Source organism: Alosa pseudoharengus, unplaced genomic scaffold, assembly GCF_046254945.1.
Source record: "Alosa pseudoharengus isolate Yale_2024_CS ecotype anadromous, Long Island Sound unplaced genomic scaffold, YU_APseudo_1.1 YU_APseudo_1.1_scf_186, whole genome shotgun sequence".
Lineage (NCBI taxonomy): Eukaryota > Metazoa > Chordata > Actinopteri > Clupeiformes > Clupeidae > Alosa > Alosa pseudoharengus.
The window spans coordinates 5,001-27,500 of record NW_027468655.1 but is presented as its reverse complement, the minus strand read 5'-3'; the positions used below and the strand labels follow the sequence as shown (position 1 = coordinate 27,500).

The window sequence follows — 22,500 nt, the reverse complement described above, 5'->3', positions numbered from 1 at the left end:
GTGTGGAGTGTCTGATGATAATGACAGCTTCACGATAAAACAAATAACACAGCAGCACTGTGGTGGGGGGGGCACCATGTGAACAAACCTCTTCCTAAAGAGTTAGTGAGCATGTGTATGTGTGTATGTGTGTGTGTGTGTGTGTGTGTGTGTGTGTGTGTGTGTGTAGTGTGTGTGTGTGTAGTGTGTGTGTGTGTGTGTGTGTGGGTCTTAGAGGTGGTAAACATGCAGATCGATGCCGAGCGATTGTTGTTGTGCAGTGATGGTCATTATCTACCGGCGTCTTTGGGGAAGAGCTCAACAGGATACTTGTCAATAAGGAGTAAATGAGACGAAGAGATAATCACACACACACACACACACACACACACACACACACACAATCCTGCAGACTAATACACAGAAAGGATGTACTTGAAATATTAGGGGGCATCGGTCTTTCAATGCAACTCCTCAACACACTCTTTCAATGCAACTTTTTTCATGCTTATTTTTTTTTTCAAAGCGACATTTTTATTTAAGGCCTTAGCAGGCTGGTGTAGAAGAGGTGTGACATGACTCTTACACACACACACACACACACACACACACACACACACCTAAGAAGCACGCACAAATGACACCTCAGGTCTCGCGTAGCAAAGGCTAAATTTGTTGCGAGCTACCGTGTCCTCACCTCTGCTTCACACCAGAGCTGCATGCCGCCGTCTAACACGAACACGCCAAAACCACTCCTGCTCCAATATTCCTGTTCCCCCAACATCCACACTGCTCACAGGAGCTGCTTTTTAACTCCCAGCTAGTCTCTCTTAGTTCTTCTTAGTTCCTGGCTGCAGTTGGAAGGGTGTCGTAAGATGTCGTAATTCACAACATATACTCTAGACGCCTAAGTTAAGAATGTCAAGGAATACACCCCAGGTCTTATATCTACATTTCATAATATATACAGAGAGATTAGTGTGTGATGAAAAGAAAGTTGAAGGCATTTCTGTGGAGGGATGTGTGTGTGTGTGTGTAGGGGGGGGGGGGGGGGGGGGGGTGTGATAGCGTTTCAGAATGAAGGAGGCTGTGAAATCACAGAAGGCATAACCTTGCTGAGAAGGCGGTGAGAGATATGCCGTTTTCAAAGACACCAAGGCCTATCTACTGTAAGAGGCATCAAATACAAATGCACACACATCCACGGTCACTCTCTCTCTCTCACACACACACACACACTCAAATACAAACTTCAAGGGCACCAACCTATATTTTCATCTCAAATTCTCTAACATGAGAGAAAACCTACAGAGAAAAAAAAAGTTGCACACACACACACACATAGACACACACACACACACTAACCAGAAGGTCTTGAATGGAGTGTTGATTTCAAATCCTCTCCTCTCGACGTGCTTCACACAGGCTGAGGTCAGCTCCACTACAGCGATTGCCAAACCAGCACTGAAGTCCTGGAAGACCACAAAATCAAAGAAACAAACATCAATACATTGTCCTTCTCTCCATCGTTTAGTCGTCTGTCAGGTCTGACATCCTTGACATGACACGGCACCACAAACCCTGGAATGGGACTAACATCTAGTAAAAATCACCCATTAACCACTCCTTCAAGTGTGTGTAAAGAGTAGGAGAAAGAGAGAGAGGTGTGTGTGTGTGTGTGTGTGTGTGTGTGTGTGTGTGTGTGTGTGTGTGTGTGTGTGTGTGCCTGGTTGTCCTTCACAGTACACTGTACTGGGAATAATTTTCAAAAAGTGTTTGGCAGCAATCTGGTGCTTCACTCTCACAACTCAACTTTCCCCCAGGAAACGAAAAGGAAGGGTGTGTGTGTGTGTGTGTGTGTGTGTGTGTGTGTGTGTGTGTGTGTGTGTGTGTGTGTGTGTGTGTGTGTGTGCGTGTGTGTGTGTGTGTGGTGAGGGGTGGCCAGTGCCTTGCATTCTCCCCGGGGCTTGGATTTCCCCAGGCAGAAAATCTGGGCAACACTAGCCAGAGGGGCCCATGGGGGCCCCCACAGCCCAGAGGACCACAGCTGGTCCATCTCCACTGGGTGCCCCAGCGCAGGGCGTTACCTCCATGCGAATATGCTAATATGCTAATATGCTAACTGGGCTTGAATGGATCACGTCCCAGCTTCTAAATCACAGGCCCCATCACTATCAGGGTACGCAGTGGATTTCTATTGTTCTCTGCGGTTGCAGAGATTGAGAGGGGGGTAAGCGGGAGGCCTAATTGGTGTTGGGTGAGTTTCCTGGATGTCTGATGTGTTGTTTGAGCATCGCTGTAATTGCGTGTTTTGGCGTAAATTGTCAGGTGGTGAAACTTTAGGCAACAAATAGTCATGTCAAAGGGAGAGGAGGAACAGAAACAGCTTCATTTACTGACATGGCAGACGAGTTGATTGTGTTTCTTTTTTAAAGAGGAGACTGAGATGAAAGGAATTGTTGGCAAACATCTGTGTGTGTGTGTGTGTGTGTGTGTGTTATGTATTAAAGTTTGTATGTGCGTGTGTGTGTGTTTGTGTGTTATGCATTGTGTGTGTATATGTGTGCGTGTGTGCATGTGTGTGTGTGTATGTGTGTGTGTGTCTGTGTGTGTGTGTGTGTGTCAGAGAGAGACAGAAAGAGATGGGGGGGGGGCAAATGAGTATAACTATGACAAAGCAAAATAAGTGAAGGACACTGAGACAGAGATCTAACGAAGCAAGGGACTGAGGGAAAAGACAGTAGACAGCGAAAAATAATTAGATGGAGAAAACTGTAGTAGGAGGCACTGAAAAAGAGAAAGGGGTACAGAAAGGAAGAGTTGGAAAGAGGGAAAGAAGAAGATTAAGCCAAAGAAAGAACGAGAAAGGCAATCTGGTCGGCCACCTTATTGTCTTAAGTGTGAAATGTCCGCCTCTGTCATAAGGCATGACACCACGCCTCAACCGGGTGCTTATCGAGACTAACCATCTCCATTTGGCACCTTCGTCTCGTCGAGCGTTCCCCAGCCCCCCGCCGTCTCCGCTGCCAGCGCCGGCCCACGGAGAGACGACAAACACAGTTTACGCTAATTACGGCAAACAAAGAGACCCGAGCCAGCCGATAGCATCTCTCATGATTAGACGCCTTCCGAAAACAAACCGTACATGTCCTCCAAGAAGAGAAGGAGGAGTGCATGTGTGTGTGTGTGTGTGTGTGTGTGTGTGGCGGGGGGGGGGGGGGGGGGGGGGCACAGAAAGTTTCAGAATGGAGAGAGAGAGAGAGAGAGAGAAAGAGATGAATGAACAAAGCGAGGGGTTGGGAGAAAGAGAAGATAAAAGGGAGGGGGGAGAGAGTAAAAAAGAGTCAGGGAAAAAAGACAAACTATCTTTCCCTCCTTCTCCTTCGCTCATCTTAAAACACAGAATGAAAGAGCCTTCAAAACAATGGAAAGAAAGCCATTTCATTGTAATGTATGGTGCAGAGATGTGCCTTTATTTTACACTTGTGCACACGCATGCACACCTGCTGACAGCCCCAACAGAAGAGAACCGCGTGAACGGAACGCAGAAAAAAACTCACAGATAGAGATAAAGGAACCTTTCTGTGTCAACAAAGGAAAAATATATACAAAGGAACACATTAAGTAAGGGATAATGTATTGTCCGCCGGTAATTATCAGAAAATAAGTCCCGACAGGGCGCGCAGCGGAGAGGTTTTGCTTCGACCTGAAGGGACTTATTTTCTGATAATTACCGGCGGACAATACATTATCCCGCTTATTACACGGCTACTTGCCAAAACGAGAAAAGAAACCTAACACAATGAATCTTTTAAAATGATTTTGCTACCGTTTCGTGTCTTCCGCTGACAAAATAAATAGTTCGCCACACAGATAGAACTTGACAGTTTCAGGTGTTGCGTGGCAAAGTCTTACTAGCTTACTTTCCCTTTCAATGAAATTCCATTGCAATAAGCGAACGGAATTCTTGCGGAGGGATATGAAAGACGTTAATCAACCCGTTGCCATTGACAGCGGTGATTATATACTTTGCAGGTGATTTATATAGATTTAACATAGGCCCGAACGTTGGGAAGGCCCATTCATGTGAATGGAACTTTCTGCAGCACTCTGAAGAGCCGTGTAATAAGACACTAATAAACACACACACACACACACACACAGTGATCCATCAGCCATCTGTGCACATAAACATACAGAGAGAGAAAAAGAAAAAGAGAAAAAGAAAGGGACTGCTAGCTTAGCCTAAAGATGGTTAACTAGTAAATTTGTACCACTCTTTCTTAGCCTAAAGATGGTTAACTAGTAAATTTGTACCACTCTTTCTTAGCCTAAAGATGGTTAACTAGTAGCTTTGTACCACTCTTTCTTAGCCTAAAGATGGTTAACTAGTAGCTTTGTACCACTCTTTCTTAGCCTAAAGATGGTTAACTAGTTAATGTGTACCACTCTTTCTTAGCCTAAAGATGGTTAACTAGTAGCTTTGTACCACTCTTGTCCTCTTCCTTAACCTAAAGATGGTTAACTAGTAGCTTTGTACCACTCTTTCTTCACTTAAAGATGGTTAACTAGTAGCGTACTCTTCCTTAACCTAAAGATGGTTAACTAGTAGGGCAATTCCATGCAAAGGTCATCCTTACCATGGAAAAAAAAAGTTGTGTGTACGCAAATAGAACTGTTGTTAAAGTACACTACGGGTGACCCGTATTCGGGAAAATACAGTGCCCCCCACCTCCCCCCAACAACCCCCATGCATTTTTTTGCACCTTATCATGAACTACCATAGTCATGCTATATACCATTTTAAAGCTGAGAAACTCAAGAATCGATATATGTAAAGCTTTCCATGAATTAACATATATTTCGTGTGTAAAATATAAGTTTATCCCGATATATAACATATCAGAATACCCCCCTCCACCACCCCCCAAAGTTGCTGCGTTCATACTTTGTCACTTGTCTGTATGGCCGTACCAATAAGTTAGCCCAGCATGCTTGGTCTTGAAATTTTCGTAAGAATCCATAGATGTAAAATATCTACATTGTTTTATTGCCAATATATTGAGTAGTTGTACACGCCAGTACAAACAAAACAGATACATACGAAAAGAAGCGAAGTAAAATCCAGTAGCAGTAACAGCAAAAAATGTCCTGTCCTGTTAGTACTGTCCTGAGTAGTGTCCCGAGACAGTTAGACACTGTCCCGAGACACCCAGACACTGTCCCGGGACAGTTAGCCACTGTCCTGTGACACCCATGACTGTCCTGTGACACCCATGACTGTCCTGTAACACCCAGACACTGTCCCGGGACACCCAGACACTGTCCTGTGACACCCAGATACTGTCCCGAGACACCCAGACACTGTCCCGAGACACTCATGACTGTCCTGTGACACCTAGACACTGTCCCGAGACAGTTAGACACTGTCCTGTGACACCCATGACTGTCCTGTAACACCCAGACACTGTCCCGAGACAGTTAGACACTGTCCCGTGACACCCATGACTGTCCTGTAACACCCAGGCACTGTCCTGTGACACCTATGACTGTCCTGTGACACCTAGATACTGTCCCGTGACACCTATGACTGTCCTGTAACATCCAGACACTGTCCCGAGACAGTTAGACACTGTCCCGTGACACCCATGACTGTCCTGTAACACCCAGGCACTGTCCTGTGACACCTATGACTGTCCTGTGACACCTAGACACTGTCCCGTGACACCTATGACTGTCCTGTAACATCCAGACACTGTCCTGTAACACCCAGACACTGTCCCGTGACACCCATGACTGTCCTGTAACACCCAGACACTGTCCTGTAACACCCAGACACTGTCCCGTGACACCTATGACTGTCCTGTGACACCTATGACTGTCCTGTAACATCCAGACACTGTCCTGTGACACCCATGACTGTCCTGTAACACCCAGACACTGTCCTGTAACACCCAGACACTGTCCCGTGACACCTATGACTGTCTTGTGACACCCAGACACTGTCCCGAGACAGTTAGCCACTGTCCTGTAACACCCAGACACTGTCTCGAGACAGTTAGACACTGTCCCGTGACACCCATGACTGTCCTGTAACACCCAGACACTGTCCTGTGACACCTAGACACTGTCCGGTGACACTCATGACTGTCCTGTAACATCCAGACACTGTCCCGTGACACCCATGACTGTCCTGTAACACCCAGACACTGTCCTGTGACACCTAGACACTGTCCGGTGACACTCATGACTGTCCTGTAACACCCAGACACTGTCCCGTGACACCTATGACTGTCCTGTGACACCCAGACACTGTCCTGGGACAGTTAGCCACTGTCCTGTAACACCCAGACACTGTCCCGAGACAGTTAGACACTGTCCCGTGACACCCATGACTGTCCTGTAACACCCAGACACTGTCTCGTGACACCTATGACTGTCCTGTGACACCTAGACACTGTCCCGTGACACCTATGACTGTCCTGTAACACCCAGACACTGTCCCGTGACACCTATGACTGTCCTGTAACATCCAGACACTGTCCTGAGACAGTTAGCTACTGTCCTGTGACACCAAGCCACTGTCCTGTGACACCAATGACAAATGTTCCAAATGTGAACCACTTTGAGCTGCATTCTGTGAATGAAAGGTGCTATAATTAATTATATTTATAATTATTATAATAATTATTATAATTATTATTATGTAGAATAATTTATGTCTTTGAATCATTGTGTGTGTGTGTGTGTGTGTGTGTGTGTGTGTGTGTATGTATGTATGTATGTATGTATCTTTTTATTTGTTTTGTTTTAGATAAAATATAAAGCTTATTAATTGTTTTACATAAAATTGTACATGTAAAAATCCTTTTTTGCTTTATGACTTTTTAAGTTTTAAAGTTGTTTGTTAGAATTTTTAATAAAGATGACTTGTGCTTTAAAGTAGTAGCTCTGGATTTGTGTTTTGTTATCAAGTAATGTTCAAGCACAGCTGGCATTCAGCCAACACTCAGTCAGATCAGTTAGTGTGTGGGCCAGTGCATGCCCAGGGACCCAGGCAACCCTCAGCCAACACTTTGATAAACAATAACACCCACACCTGGGCCGACAGACAGACAGACAGACAGACAGATAGATGCTTTATTTGTATGAAGATAACAAAATATCAACTCAGGTCTCAGTGCAGACCAAGTACTATAGTGAATAATAAATAAATACAATATAACATAACATAAGTGCTTGTTTATGGAAGTCCACAACAACCATCTCCTTGGTCTTGGTGAGTTTGTTTTCCTTGCATAACAAAACAATAAGTCATTTTACGGCGTTTTGGCCACACTTGGGGCAGAGCAAATCTTTATGTCAGTTTCCACTGATTGGGCCATGGGCATGGGCAGGGATGGGCAGTATTTCTAATACATGTGTTTAAAATATGTATTTCAAATACAAAATACTATTTTGTCATTTGTATTTTATTGAGATAATGAAAATGCCTTCGTATTTCGTATCAAAATACTTCAGTGTTGCGTATTTTTGTATTTTCAAAATACTTTAAAATACTTTCTGTGAAACACTGTGATGACATCTATCTAACTATCTATACTGTAAAGCACGAAATGTCTGTCTCTGTCTGTTTGTGGCACCCTTGCATGGTCAAGCTGGAATGATTAACAGGCCCCATAACAACTATATAAAAAATATTTTATATATATAAAAAATAGTCTGAATGCAACACTGTCTGAGAAGTTAGTTGTGCTCAAAGGCATCAACTGAGGAAACACGACTAGCTAAGGTTACACACACTCCTTTGCTCACACAAGGACAGCAGAAGGACTTGAATTCACAAGTTTATATTGCAACACTTGAGTTTGATATTTTCCTTTCTTTTTTCTGTTTTACAGGTTTTTTTTCTAGACTTTAAATTTGTCTATGTTCTCTGACCTGTGAAATATTTCAGTGCTATGGTAACTTGACAAGATACCTCAAACAAGGACATTTCCAATTTTGCACATTTTAAATAACAAATGATTGATAATGTCATAATAATTGGCTTCTAATTGGCTCAACTGATTGGATGGTATTAATGTGACAACCTGATTTTTATTTTTACTTTTTTTTGTATTTACATTGATAGAAGTTGTGCACACACCATCAGGTGTATACAAAATTATTCAACTGTGATGAAACTCACCATAAGTGTGGTAATGATGTGGTTATATAACTTAAAAGGTTAAAATGCTACCTAGTTTAAATTTCTAAATCAGTCATCTATTTGGATTGTTTGTCTTTCAGTTATTGTCACTGATTCATAGTGGGCAATCTATTACACCAACTGGTTGGAAAGTGCAACAGTTGTGGAGTCGGCATTGCATGTCGCTGCAAAACAGTACATCTCCAAACTTATAAACAGTAACTGTCAAATAAGGAATTTGAAGATGACATCCGAAAAGCATTAGATTGCATAGAAAACTGATTGATATGAATACACTGTACAGTTTATGTAGTAATAATGCACTGGTTATGAATAACAACTATTTTAAGTAAACATACAATTAGTAATGCAAAAAGTTTTTGTTCTAAGATTTATTTTGTGGCCCCAATTAGTCCAGGAAACTGGCAAAAATGATACAGACTGCCATAATCTGTGATGAAGATATCATAGATGTTGACCTTGTGCTCGACGTAATGATGCCTGAGGTAAGGAAATGTGAATATAAAAGCCATGTCATATTATGATCAGTGTGGTTTCTCCAGAATAAATAAACCAAACCATACCATGCATACATGCATATTGTCACTACATTCTCATGCTATTTCCAATTTGAAATCTGTTTGCATTTGAAGGTTTCCATTAACATTGTCACGAACCACGAGGGTTTCTGCAGGTTTCTGGAGAGGTTCATGTCCATGCATCCGGCATTGGAGTAACAAGCATTGCTGTTTTTTTCTGTATTTATACATTCTTTTTTAATGTATTAGTTGTTTATTTATTTATTTATGTCTTATTGGATTTCAATTTATTATCTTCATTTCATTATTTACAAGGATACAAGGATACAAGGAAGTTAATTGTCACATGCATATAGTTACTGGAAGTAAGAAATGCAGTGAAATTATGTCTGGTGTCAGCCTATTTGTGCATTTATGGGAGGGGGGGGGGGTAAAAAGTGCAGTAGAAGAGGGGTTTAGTAGATTAAGTGGCAAGGGCTGCATAAAAAAGGTGGGGGAGGATTGGGATTGGGTGGGGGGCACCAACAAGGAGCACCCAAGAGCAACAGGGGCAAGGAAAAACTCCCTTACCAAGGAAGAAACCTTGGGCAGATCCACGGCTCAAGGGGCTAACCCAACTGCCAGGGGTCTTGGTGTGTGTGTTGGGGGGATGACAGGGGAGATGGGATAGTGTGCTGTGTATGTGGGGAGAGGGCAGTGTGCAATATGTGTGTTGGAGAAGCTTCCTCATGAGACAATGTGCTGTGTATTGGGGGGGGGGGGGGGGCAGTGTGCTGTAAGTATGTTGGGGATGTGTGTTGGAGAAGCTTCCTGATGAAATAATGTGCTGTGTATGTAGGGGGGGGGGGGGGGGGCAGGGACTTACTATTGCAAGCAGAGTACTGTATGTATGATGTATGTGAGTGATGACAGTGAAGATGTGTGTGTGGGCGGGAGGGGAGTGGAGCAGTGACTGTGTGTGTGTGTGTGTGTGTAGTGTGTGTGTGGGCAGTGTGCTGTAAGTATGTTGGGGATGTGTATTGGAGAAGCTTCCTGATGAAATAATGTGCTGTGTATGTAGGGGGGGGGGCAGGGACTTACTATTGCAAGCAGAGTACTGTATGTATGATGTATGTGAGTGATGACAGTGAAGATATGTGTGTGGGCGGGAGGGGAGTGGAGCAGTGACTGTGTGTGTGTGTGTGTGTGTAGTGTGTGTGTGGGTAGGTGGGGGAAGTGTGCTGTAAGTATGTAGAGGATGTGTGTTGGAGAAGATCCTGAAGACAGTGTGCTGTGTATGTAGGGGGGGGGGGGGCAGTGTGCAGCAAGTATGTAGAGGAGGCTTACTGTAGCAAGCAGTGTGCTGTATGTATGTGAAGTGATGACAGTGATGATGTAAGTGTGTGTGTTGGGGATGGGGGTGGGGTGGGGGTGGGGGGGGCAGAAGGCTAAACCTTCTGGGGGGATGACAGGGGAGATGGGAGTTCAGGGGCAGAAGGCTAGGCAATCAAGGACATGGGTAGATGGAGGAGAAATCAAAAATAATAAATAAAAAGTTCAATGGAGATGTGCAAAAGTTGGAGAAAGTCAGATATGTGTGTGTGTGTGTGTGTGTGTGTGTTTTGACGTGTGATGAAATAAGAAAATAAATAAAAGGTCTGTAGCATAGGGAGAGGGATGTAAAAGTGCTAAAAGTCTTGTAGGTGTGTGTGTGTGTGGGGGGGGGGGGCAGTGTGCAGCAAGTATGTAGAGGAGGCTTACTGTAGCAAGCAGTGTGCTGTATGTATGTGAAGTGATGACAGTGATGATGTAAGTGTGTGTGTTGGGGATGGGGGTGGGGTGGGGGGTGGGGGGGCAGAAAGGCTAGGCAATCAAGGACATGGGTAGATGGAGGAGAAATCAAAAATAATAATAAAAAGTTCTATGGAGATATGCAAAAGTTGGAGAAAGTCAGATATGTGTGTGTGTGTGTGTGTGTGTGTGTGTGTGTTTGTAAAATAAATAAAATAAATAAAAGGTCTGTAGCTTAGGGAGAGGGATGTAAAAGTGCTAAAAGTCTTGTAGGTGTGTGTGGGGGGTGGGGGGGTCATGAGTGCTGAGTAGTGAATGAGTGCAAAGTCAGTATAGTGTGAGTTCAGAGTTGGGAAATGTTTGAGAGTGCTGAGGAGTGAATGTGTGCAAAGTCAGTATAGTGTGAGTTCAGAGTTCGGATGGCCTGGGGATAAAAACTTCTCCTAAGTCTCTCAGTTCTGGCTTTGTGACTACATAGGCGTCTTCTTGATTTCAGTGGTAGGAATAATCCATTGTTAGGATGAGAAGAGTCCTTCAGAATCTTTTGGGCTCTTAGGAGTACTCTTCTGGAATAGATATCTTGTAGAGCAGGGAGTTGAGTTCTTATTGTACGTTCAGCTGAGCGCACTACTCTCTGCAGAGTACTACAATCTCTAACTGTGGAGTTCCCATACCAGGTGATGATGCTACCAGTTAGAACACTCTCAACCGCTGAAGTGTAGAAGGCCTTCATGATGGATGTAGAAACTTTGAATTTCCTTAGCTGACGAAGGAAGTAGAGTCGTTGTCTGGACTTCTTCAGAACATATTGAGTGTTAACAGTCCATGTTAAGTCTTCAGTAATGTGGACACCAAGGTATTTAAAACTTGTTACTATATGTGTGTACTGGGGAAATTTGATTTTTTTTGGTGTTAAGTTTATGGTGTATTTTGTTCTGAGAGAAAACTGAACCATGCAAGGTTTTCCGTATTTAGATTTACAAAGCTTTTTTGTTTAAAAGGTTTTTTTGTTCTTATGTATAGAATTAAAATGTGTTCTCCAAAACTGTCCAGTTGTCTGTTTTTGTGATCATCTACCCATGGATGGCTACAACATTTGGTTAAGCAAGCCTATGACTTAACAGACCTGGGGGGTATTCCAAGTACATGGTTTAGTGATAAACCTGGGTAACTTAACTCAGAGTAAGTGGTAAACCTCCTACAACAAGAGCCCTATGGTATTGTTTTGTTAGGAGAATGAAGCCATACAGCTCTTCTATTAGGAGGTTTACCACCTACTCTGTGTTAACTAACCCAGGTTTGTCACTAAACCTCGTACTTGGAATACCCCCCTGGTAAGATGCCTAAATATTTACACATTTGCCTATAATAATTATCTAAACAATTATTATTTATTCTTAAAATATTTGCTGGCACAAGGAGTTTCATTAATTATATTTCCCTTTATGCGTGCATGACGATAAACTACTTGAACTTGAACTAATGCTGCTTGTGGAATATCAACAATATACATTAAGTGTTTAATATACGTAGGCTATTTGTTGTAAGTAAAAAGTGATTTATATATTTCTTGGTTACAAGTAGCCTAGGCTAGCCTACAAGTTAATAACAAATAGAACAGAAAGAGGTGGAAGGTAGCCTAATAGGCCTAGGTGGCATAACAAACATTTCAACAAAACAAAACATTTCCAAAGCAACTGAGGTCGACAACGGATACTTGTGTTTTTATTTGGCGTTTTACCTAACTTTCCACGAGACAACCATCATGACAGCGCTACACACCTAGCACACATACCTTTACACAAGACAGTTCTGCAAGGCACAACGTAACTTAAGCAAGACAATGCTGGATAAACAAAAACATGTTTTACAGCAGAATAATATTGGCCAGACGTCGCCCTACATTCAGCGTTGTAAGTTAATAACCCACTTTCTACAAGCCACGTGTCTTCCTAACATCCCGACATTGAAATTGTATTTTCCAACGAAACAAATAAAGACAAAAAATAGCTTTGTTCGTGATCTGTCTAGAATCTTTGATACCACTAGCCAACTTCCGCAATACAGTGCCACAAGATAGTACGCGACTTCCGCAAGACAGTGCCGCGAGACACTACGCAACATCCGCAAGACAGAGGACAGGACAAAAGTACGGTACAGTACAGTTTCGGCTCTAACCGCCTCTCGTAAAATCTTAGTTTTCGCGGAAATCCAGATATTTCGGTTCTACTTCCATTATTGTCGCTGGATTCACGGTACTCCGCGTGTTCACGAGGCTCTTCTGATTCCATCGATACCCATTACATGTCTGTAGGACCAATGAGAGTCGAGATAGATGCCATCAAAGCCAATGAGTCACGTAAGCGATGAATCTGACAACCAGTCTTTGAATGGCCATAGCGCTGTGTCTGAGTGAGCCAATGAGATGGGACCTAGATGTCCGTGTAGCCAATGAGCAGAGCTTTCTTTAGACATGTGACACATCGTCACATTCTACTTCCCTGTCGGCTAAACTCAAGGCGCATAGCCCATGCGTAACCAGATTCCGAAGCAGTGGTTTGGAAGTTTGTTACTAAACAAGCAAGAGACATGTTTTTGAAGGTTTTTGTTCGTAAAACATGCCAAAGAGACAAAAAAAGACGAAACATGTCGAAGAACCCGAGGACATTGAAGATCTGGAGGACATCGATGAAGGAGAAGAAAGCAATTTCTCGGAATGCGACTCCGAGGAGGAGCAGAACTTTTTAGCTGGGAAGGACCCTGATTTTGAGCTGTGAGTAGACTACTTATATCCATATACAGTTACAGATACAGTTTAGTTTGTTTTTGTAATGTTTAGTGCATAGTTTTTCATTTAGCTTTGTTTCATAGTGTGAACAGTGTTCTGGTACCTGGGGGGGAGGGGAGTTAGGTGAGAATGCAGTGTGTGTTTGTGTGTGTGTGTGTGTGTGTAAAAGAGAGAGCAGGGGGAGGTGTGACCTGAGTACACACATTTATATCATTTGTATAAGTTGTTGGGAAGGGTTTTCATATACTTTAGTGGGTCTGAGCCTAACTTCCACCTGTACAATTGTTTCAGTGACAGTGATGAAGACTGGGCCCCGCCAAGCAAAAAAACAAGAGCTGAGGATCCTGTGTCTGAGGAAGAGGAGTCGGTGGCCGAGACTATTTCAGTTGTTCATAACACGTTCCATTTTGTTGACCGTGGTTGCCAACATAAATACATTTCTATTGCATTGAATGTGAATCATTTGATGTTTCGTTTGCCAGGGTATTGTTATTTTTTACCTTTGTTTCATTTTATAATACAAATGTTCACTGCATTACCTTGTTTGTCCTTTTTTCATGGAAATCTCAAAGGCGTAGGAGCAAAAGTAAGAGTTTCAGGTCAGATAATGCTTCTCTGGACTCATGGCACAGCCACTGCAAAGCACTCATGGTACAAGCAACATGACACAGAGAGTGTAACCTTTCATTTGACACCAAGATCATGGTTCTACATAAAGGGGTTCTTGTATAGGAAGAGTTTTAGTTTTGGGTAACCAAAGGTCCTTTTGGAGTCTCCAAATGGACACTTAGCAAAACGCATGTGTATGCCCACACAAATATGGGTCCCACACAGTCATACTTCATCCTATAAGGATCTACTTTGACATACAGATTCACAAGACCTGGTAGTGGGCCTCAGTGGTGTTTTCAAGAGAAAATAAGTGACCAAGAGGGCAGAATGTGGTCATTTCTAGAGATGTACATAACCGCCTATAAAAAAAACTATCATTCTACCCTTTGCCACTCTCTGATAGTTCATCACACAGTCAATCTATTGGTACCAAAAAATTCTACAAGGCCTTAGCTTTCCAAAGAGGTCAGGCACTTGATTGTAAGTCAAAGTATGTGGCAACAGGGCCATTTTAAGTAGGCGGTGTGCAATTTCGAGGAAAAACTCAAAATAGGGGTGTAAATGCTATGGGTTAAAATCTTTATTTAGGTCTATATTTTATTGTTTGTAATTGTTCTGATTGAATTTGATGGAGAATTACACTCTTTTTACATCATAAATATGGTGTGTAACCATACAGAAACAACATTTTTCACATGGTAATATTATACATATTTAAAAAGTGGATAAATGGACCCAAGGTTCAAACAAATTGTGTCATTTGACAAATTCCATATTGACAAGGGAATGGTAGAGCAATGTCTATGCTCAGCTTGCCTTTAAGAGCACAACTCCTTACATTTGTAAGGCTTTTGTTTTTAAGTCAGCAAGTTCCATGGCCATGTCACATCCATAACATTTTATAGGAAAAGTTTATGCTACACATACAGTGTTGATGCGACAATGTCCAAAGTGTCTGTGCAAAGCTGATTTATATCAATGTAAAGTGTTATGACCAAATTGTGCCCCTTTCTTACTTTTAAAACCTTTAATGGTGCGTTATGGATGTGACGTTATGGATGTTACATAATGTGAATTTACAAGACGGAGACTTTATTATACCTCAAAGCCGATAAAACGTCTGTTCTGGTGGCATGTCAGTTTTAACGCATATCACCTTAGTGTTTACAATTGACATTTCAAAGATTATTAGGTTGATCAAAACCACAGGGAGGCCTTGCCTAACCATTAGCAAAACAAACATAATATTAAAATACCTCCAGTGATTAGCCTAGCCATAGCCTATTTTCAAGTGGCCTAATAATGAAAATCTGAGCAATTATCTTCCTGTAACTGTCATACTCTGGTTGTACAGTAACTGGATTATCGTGTTAGCTGGTGAAGATGGCTGACTTTGCAGCTGGAGTTAACATAGCAACCTCCTTATGTTGCAGATCTGTTCAGCCTGCCATTCACATCTGTTTAACACAGTTTAATTTTAAATGTGACGCGATATGCCAGCATTTGAAGTGTCAGGTCCTCTGTAGCTAATACCCACAGAGTAACATGAGTAACGGCAGCAATAAACTAGATGTACCGCATAGCGGTACAAAATATGACCGCATCTCAGTCCTGCATATTCTCTTCGCAAAAATAAATCACGCTTGTCAATTTGTCTCCATCTCCTACTCCTGCAACTCATGTGCATGTAGGATGTTATGTGTGCATATGTGAGTTTGCTTTTGTTTATGAGTGTGTGTGTGTGTGTGTCTGTGTGTGTGTGTGCCCAGGCCCGGTGTGGGTAATCGGGAGAATCGGGAGAATTCCCGGTGGGCCGCTTCACTTTTGGGCCGGTCGAGGGAAAAATATTGGCATTTGTCACGTGAATCTATCTTCTCTTAAAATTGGCTACACACGTTCACATTCTATGCCTAACACCGCAGCCTCTGCATGGGTTGTTCTCCCCTCCCAAGAAGAGTTAAAGGGACACCAGGCAACGTTTTCGTGTTAATTAATCATCTTCGTAAGTCGGTATATGGTTAAATGACTCATTACGGGGCGAATGAAGGCTCTCTCGCCCGCCCCTACTGCCTGTAGGAAGAATATCCCACTTGCAAGTTCGGTGTATCCTACCCGCCGACCGAAGCAGGATCGATCAGTTTACAGCACAGAGGCAGGCTAACGAAACGCTAGAGATTGTTGCAAACGTGTGTATAATGGCAGAGCCGGCGAAGAAGCAGCGAAAACCCTTGACGGAAGATGCAAAGAAAAGGAAAAGAGCTTCAGACCGAGCGAGGGGGAGTTTCGTAGAGAAAAAGCATCAGACTTGCCTGGTCCATATAGCCCGTCTTTCCTAAAAAGTTTTCTCAGATACCAGCCGGGCCGGCCCTACCGTAGTGATAAGCGTCAGGGAGGATGGATGGTAGAAAGATGCCATGAGGGACTGAAAAGGCCAGGTAAAAAAGACAAAAGTATTGGAGGGAAATGCTGCCAAATGTGCCATGCTTCCAATTTGTTTTGAAGAGGACAGACATAAGTGGCAACTGGTAAAGAGAGATAGCCATGATTATAACGGCGTAATTGGGCTAATAACCTACTGGACGTTGTAGCTTTGTCAACCTATTCGCAAGTAACATATTAAATTAATTAAAATATTAGTATTTTGGTATCATCCAATATGGCTATTCATAGACTTTGCAAATATTATGCAAATATTGATAACAAAACTTAAGCTTGATCTGTGTATGCAGTAGCCTATAGGCCTAAAAACAAAAGTAGCCTGAGCAGCAGATCAGCCAGTCCCCCGCTGAAAATGATGAGCCCGAAATTAACTATGACTATAGGGACAAGTAGAAAGGATAATAGAGTTAACCATATGAATTAAAGTTATTTTATGGAAGAAAGAACAGTAGGCTATGACAGCAGTAGGCTACATAATCCACCTATATGACTTGTTTGCTCAGAAGTGGGTGTAGTAAAGGAGCAAATCACCAAACAACAGCTGATAGCTGACCCATGCAGAAAAAAACATGTAAACAATACAGTAGTTCAATATGCCTCTTAGTGGAGTTGTGGGATACATTTCAAATGCTTTATTTCTTCCTTCCTGTTTTTGTTAACTTATCAACCTATCCTTGTGGAATAGTGGAATATTAGCCTATAATAAAAACTACAGGATAGTAAGAGCTGAAATGTTGCCTTATTTATCCAATTTCCACCACCACTAAAAAAGTGGGCCGGTCTTGGGCCTGAAACTCCCGGCTGAAAAGTGGCCCCACTCCGGCCCTGTGTGTGTCTGTGTGTGTGCATGTGCGTGCCTGTGTTTGTGTGTTTATGTGTGTTTGTGTGCGTGTGTGTGTTTGCATGCGCACATGCGTATGCGTGCCTGTGTGTGTGTGTGTTTATGTGTCTGCATTCATGTGGGTGGGTGTTTGTGCATGTGTGTGTGTGTGTGTGTGCTTGCCTGTCTGTATGAGTTTATGTGTGTGTGTGCTTGCCAGTCTATATGTGTGCGACTGTGCGTGTGTGTGTGTGTGTGTGTGCATGTGCGTGTGTGTGCATGTGCGTGTGTGCACGTGCGCGTGCATGTACTTTATGTGTGCAAATCACAAATGAGTGGGTATGGGTTAGGTTGATGCGGGCTCTTGAGACTAACATACCATAAATATGTTATCATCTTGGGTGCAACGGTTCAGGTAGGGCTAGTTATTTAGGGGAGTGGCCACCAAGTTTCATGTTCCCTGGTGTTTCAGTAACCCGGGAATCACTGACCAAAATTGATGACGGTAAAATAAAAAAATACATTTCTTTTTTGTATTTTAAATGACTTGTCCTGATTCTTCCTGTGGATCTTAGTGGGCACTGAGGAAGCAATAATTTCATCGCTAGTTTTTCATGATTACTATTTCAATTGTTTCATATCAAAATTCACTACTTAATTATGTGTTTTGTGTAGTTGTCGAGGACTGGTTCAGACACGTCACATCCATAACGTGAAACCGTCACATCCATAACGCCAGTTTTTCCTACATAATGCATTACGAAAATGACGCATAGTTTCAAAAACACACTTTTTGTGTTCATTCAAGTCTCCTTCATGCTACATATATCATAGTTTCGGCAGTTTCCTTAAAAATTCACAGAGTTTGTAGAAAACCTGTAATCTCTCACAAAAGTGTGTCCATTTCATGTCACATCCATAACGCTGATAAAATGCCTTGTATTCTTAGGATGAAATTGATTATATGAAATTTGAGGATTTCTCAGTATTCAGAGGACAAAGGTTGCATTAAAATTTATGCAAATTAATTCACTGATACTAATTTTGCCCCCACTCTAAGGCATTTTGTTTACCAATATGAGTCCAATTGTCACATCCATAACGCTGGAACTGCCCAGTAGCTTTGTGCTCTTTCTTAGCTTAAAGATGGTAGATGGAACTAGTAGCTATGTGGCTGATTACAGTGGGCTCAGACATGGTCCAACTTCATTTCAGGAAGTTTTCCCTCCAGAAACAATTTACTTTAATTTGCACTACAGGACTTCAAAGTAAACCAAATACTGGCATAGTGGTGCTGAAAGTGATGATATTGTTAATATGATGATGACGAAGGTGATGGTGAAGAGGCAGAAGATGATGATGAGGAGGAGGAGGATGGCAAGGTGTGCTGTGGTCCGCTAATAAACCTCATTCCTCCAGCGTTACATGGTTGGTTGCCAGGGTGACACCCATCATGGCACCACACTGTGCCCTGTCCAATTATGACACCAGGAGGGAAAAACATGGAGTGGTGGAGGGGGTGAGGGGTGGAGGGGCAGAGGGGTGGAGGGGGTGAGGGGTGGAGGGGCAGAGGGGTGGAGGGGGTGAGGGGTGGAGGGGCAGAGGGGTGGAGGGGGTGAGGGGTGGAGGGGCAGAGGGGCGGAGGGGCAGGCTGTTGTTTAGGTTCCAGCTTTTCACCATAGTGACCTCCCAAATGCACAACTCCACACGCCTCTCAGCGATCAACACTTTCTCAAAAAATCTGATAAAATATCTGCCTCAACACTTCCTCAAAAAATCTGATAAAATATCTGCCTCGAGTGAAACGTTTCTCACAGTTCCTCAGGGTCAGCAAAAAAAAATGGACACCATCACAATGTCATGCTGTGTTTTTTGTTTTGTCTGCATAGTGCATATCCTGGATGACTAAGGGGAACGACACAGGGCAACTCCATGGAAAATTACATTTTTTTAACATCCATAACGCCAATAAAATGTGATGGTATGGTATGATGTGAATGATTACATGAAATTTGAGCATTTGATATTTTTGGCTGAAGATTGTAAATGAGAAAAAAATGCACAAAAAATGAATGTTATCATTCACATCATACAAATGCCAAGGCATTTCACTGGCGTTATGGATGTGACAAAAAGTCAATTTTCCGTGGAATTGGCCCACATGTGTTTATCTATTCTGCACATGACCATATACTATCAAGAGATATGGCTAGAGGCTACAACCACTTGCTGCCTGATAAAAGCATGCTTCAAAAAGCAGTAGATTGTTGCATAGTGTTCAGGGTTCCTACACATTTTCCATTTCAAAATTTCTGTTTCTGAGGAGCCCCATATAATTGTATCTTGACGATGTGGACTGACAGTTAAGCTACGCGGCAGTAGGAATGGTTCATTATGACATGAGTGAAGTGATTAGTACTGTAGATATAATAGTCTGATAACACACATATGTCTCCATACCCTTTTTTCCATACTTATCCAGACCTGGAAATTACTAAAATCAAATTCCATACTTTTCCAGGTTTTCCATACTGCGTAGTAACCTTGAATGTTGCTTTAGGTCGGGCTAGTGTCAGGTACAGCCTGTTCCCTGACAGGCTCAGAGTCAGAGTGAAGGTCCTCAACAGACACAGAGGACGTTGAGAACTCTCCTATATCACAGCCCATGCTGCCATCAAGTGGCCCAGCATCAAGTCAAATCATATACTCAGAAAGAGAGAAAGATTCCAGTAATATATATTAATATGCACCTGTGCGTTTCTGTGTAATATGTGAAAAGCAAACACAGCTCAGATAGAATATTCTAAAAGAACAGACAGAATCGCATTTTGAAGTGTAACTTTTTAAGAAAAAATATGCATTTGGTGGGAATTGTGGCTGTTATTCCCCATAATATCTCTGCTTGTAAAAACAAGGGAATTTAGTTGGCTAATTAAGTTTGGATTAAAGTGTTAAAATAAAGTCTTAAAACAAGAGGAAAGTGTTTGAAAACAAACTAAACTAGAATGAGTTAGCCAATTTCTGGGTGGTAGAAGCTATGAAGTTCTCGAGTTCTCGTCAGAATAGATTGCCACTAACTCATCTTTAGCACCACTAAAGCCTTGATTATACCACCTCCAGTCTGTCCTTAAGAGTGTCTCTCTTTCTTTCTCTCTCTCTCTCTCTCTCTCTCTCCCTCTCTCCCACACACACACACACACACACACACACACACACACACACACACACACACACACACACACACACACACACACACACACAAAGACACTAAAACCACAGGATCATCTATTCTTCAGTACATGAAAGCCACCATTTCAACCAGGAGCATGATGAAAAGAGGAGGTCATAATAGAGTGAGAGACTGAGGATGAGATGAAAAGTAAGACCACAAGAGACAGTGAGAGAGAGAGAGAAAGAGAGAAAGAGAGAGAGTCATGGTGTCATTAATTTGCCTTGACACCCGCAACGTTAGGAAGACAAGAGTCTCAGCACCCTAGGATACAATCTTTTATTACCGTGGTGACTGCAGGGGCAAAATGGTGCAAAGAGCTAATGAAGCTAAAGATGAATTAAGCCTTTTCACTCCATACAAGCGCAACACTCACAGGAACACACACACACACACACAGAGACCCGCACTCACACTCACACACACACCCAGGAATGCATGTGCATGCACAAACACATATCTAAAGCACCTAGACACACACTAAGACACACACAGATATACACACAGAGTTGACCATGGATCACTCCACCTAGAGGCCCACAGTGGGATCCAAGGACAACCTAAACTGGATCAAAATGAGCCACAGCAAACTGTCCAACATCAGAGCCTGGCCTTGAGACCAAAGGACAATCCCAAGCCTGCCAAGATACAAAAAGTCCTTCATATCCATTTAAAATGGCACATATGCCCCAACAGAAGACCAATCACGCACTCATCTCCAGACGCTGGCGCCTTGTCAGTGGAATATTTCATGTCCCACGTCAGCCTTCTTTCCACTCCTGGCCATTTACACTGTGAGGATGATGGGTAGCTTTCGGTTGTTGTGTCATCTGCCATAACTGACAAACCTGTATCTGGACAGCCCATGTGAAGAATGGAGAGCGACGCCTTGACTGAGAGCTCCAGGTTGATTGATAGGGGCATACTTCATGAATTCTTCTTATTGTCTGATACATTCCGGTCGTCTATAAAAGATGAGGCATTTCTGTTGCAGGTTTAAAAACATCACTCTAACTAGCAGGGATGTCTGGATGCAAGTCATGCATGCAGCTCGTAAATGTCTGTCTGGGCATCACATCTGCATTACAATAGCTTGTCATTAAAATTCAATCAGTTCTGAATAATCTCTACTATAAACCACTTATCCTTTGGCCTTTGGAATCAATAAATAATATTAAGTGTACAAGTGTTTACTCTTTTTGTCCATTTTCCATGCTGTTGGCTCTCTCTAGCTTGTCCTCTTTAAACCTACAAAAGGTTAGAGCTTCACAGAACATCCTTAGAGGTTCTGCATAGTGTGGTTGTGTTGTGGAGTCATGGCCAGCCATTGGGTCTCCATGGAGCTGAGCAGATGTCCTTCAGCACCATGGAGAACTCCCTTACTGACCGCCCTAAGCCTTGGCCGTGGTCCTAAATGTACAATACTACCCCACCGAGAGATGATTGGTACCACGGACAGCACCTCAGACACACTGCCTGTGCTGCAGGTGCTACCAGTGGACAACTCAGCCTCAGCCTCAGCCTGATAAACACCTGGAAGAGGAAGTGACCAGGAGTGGTGACCAGGAGTGGTGACCTGGGGGACCAAAGAGTAACAGAATCCAAGCCCAGATGTCAGAATGGACACTGCGTCTGACCATGAAGACTGTACTGGTGATATCACTAATTAGCTGATCTACCAGGTTATACAGTTGTGCCAGTTAGGACCAGCTGCTTAAGTTGATGTTTGGAACACATTTGTGGCAGCAGGACTACTTTCTTTTACTTTCTGATGCCGGGTTGTCTACTCCTGCTGAGGACATATAGCCTGACGAGCCAGACCCACATTAAAATCACTCACCGTTCGCAGTGCTCAGTCAGAGGGGCGAGATAATCGGTTGTCTGTTTCAAATTCCCTCTGCACGCAATAGGACAGCGCTGAGTCCCATGCATTTCCCCACCAGTGGAGCTAGTTGGCTAGTTCAAACTTTTGCCAACTTAAAACAAGCTTAACTCATGCCACACTGTTGGCCAAAAGCAACATCCATCTTCTTTGTTTTCAAGTAGCAGTGAATTCAAGCCAAACCGTTGCAACTCTGCCATCAATCATTATGTTAAGCCTGCCTAACAACTCTATACACGACTTGATTGGCC

At 42.8% G+C, this 22,500-nt stretch overlaps 1 protein-coding gene and 1 long non-coding RNA gene across 2 annotated transcripts in view; one reads left to right on the top strand and one right to left on the bottom strand.

Annotated features, from left to right (window-relative positions):
- Positions 1-22,500, bottom strand: part of LOC143132138 (arf-GAP with Rho-GAP domain, ANK repeat and PH domain-containing protein 2-like) — a gene marked incomplete at both ends in the record, with an annotated part of 38,499 nt that overhangs the window by 12,764 nt on the left and 3,235 nt on the right. Inside the window, one exon of the mRNA XM_076291471.1 lies at positions 1,345-1,451. Within this exon, the coding sequence (XP_076147586.1) occupies positions 1,345-1,451 (107 nt within the window). The remainder of the gene's footprint in view (positions 1-1,344; positions 1,452-22,500) is intronic.
- On the top strand, positions 12,672-13,802 carry LOC143132139 (uncharacterized). The gene is made up of 2 exons (XR_012988243.1): positions 12,672-13,252; positions 13,559-13,802. It is a non-coding gene; the product is annotated as an uncharacterized LOC143132139 (long non-coding RNA).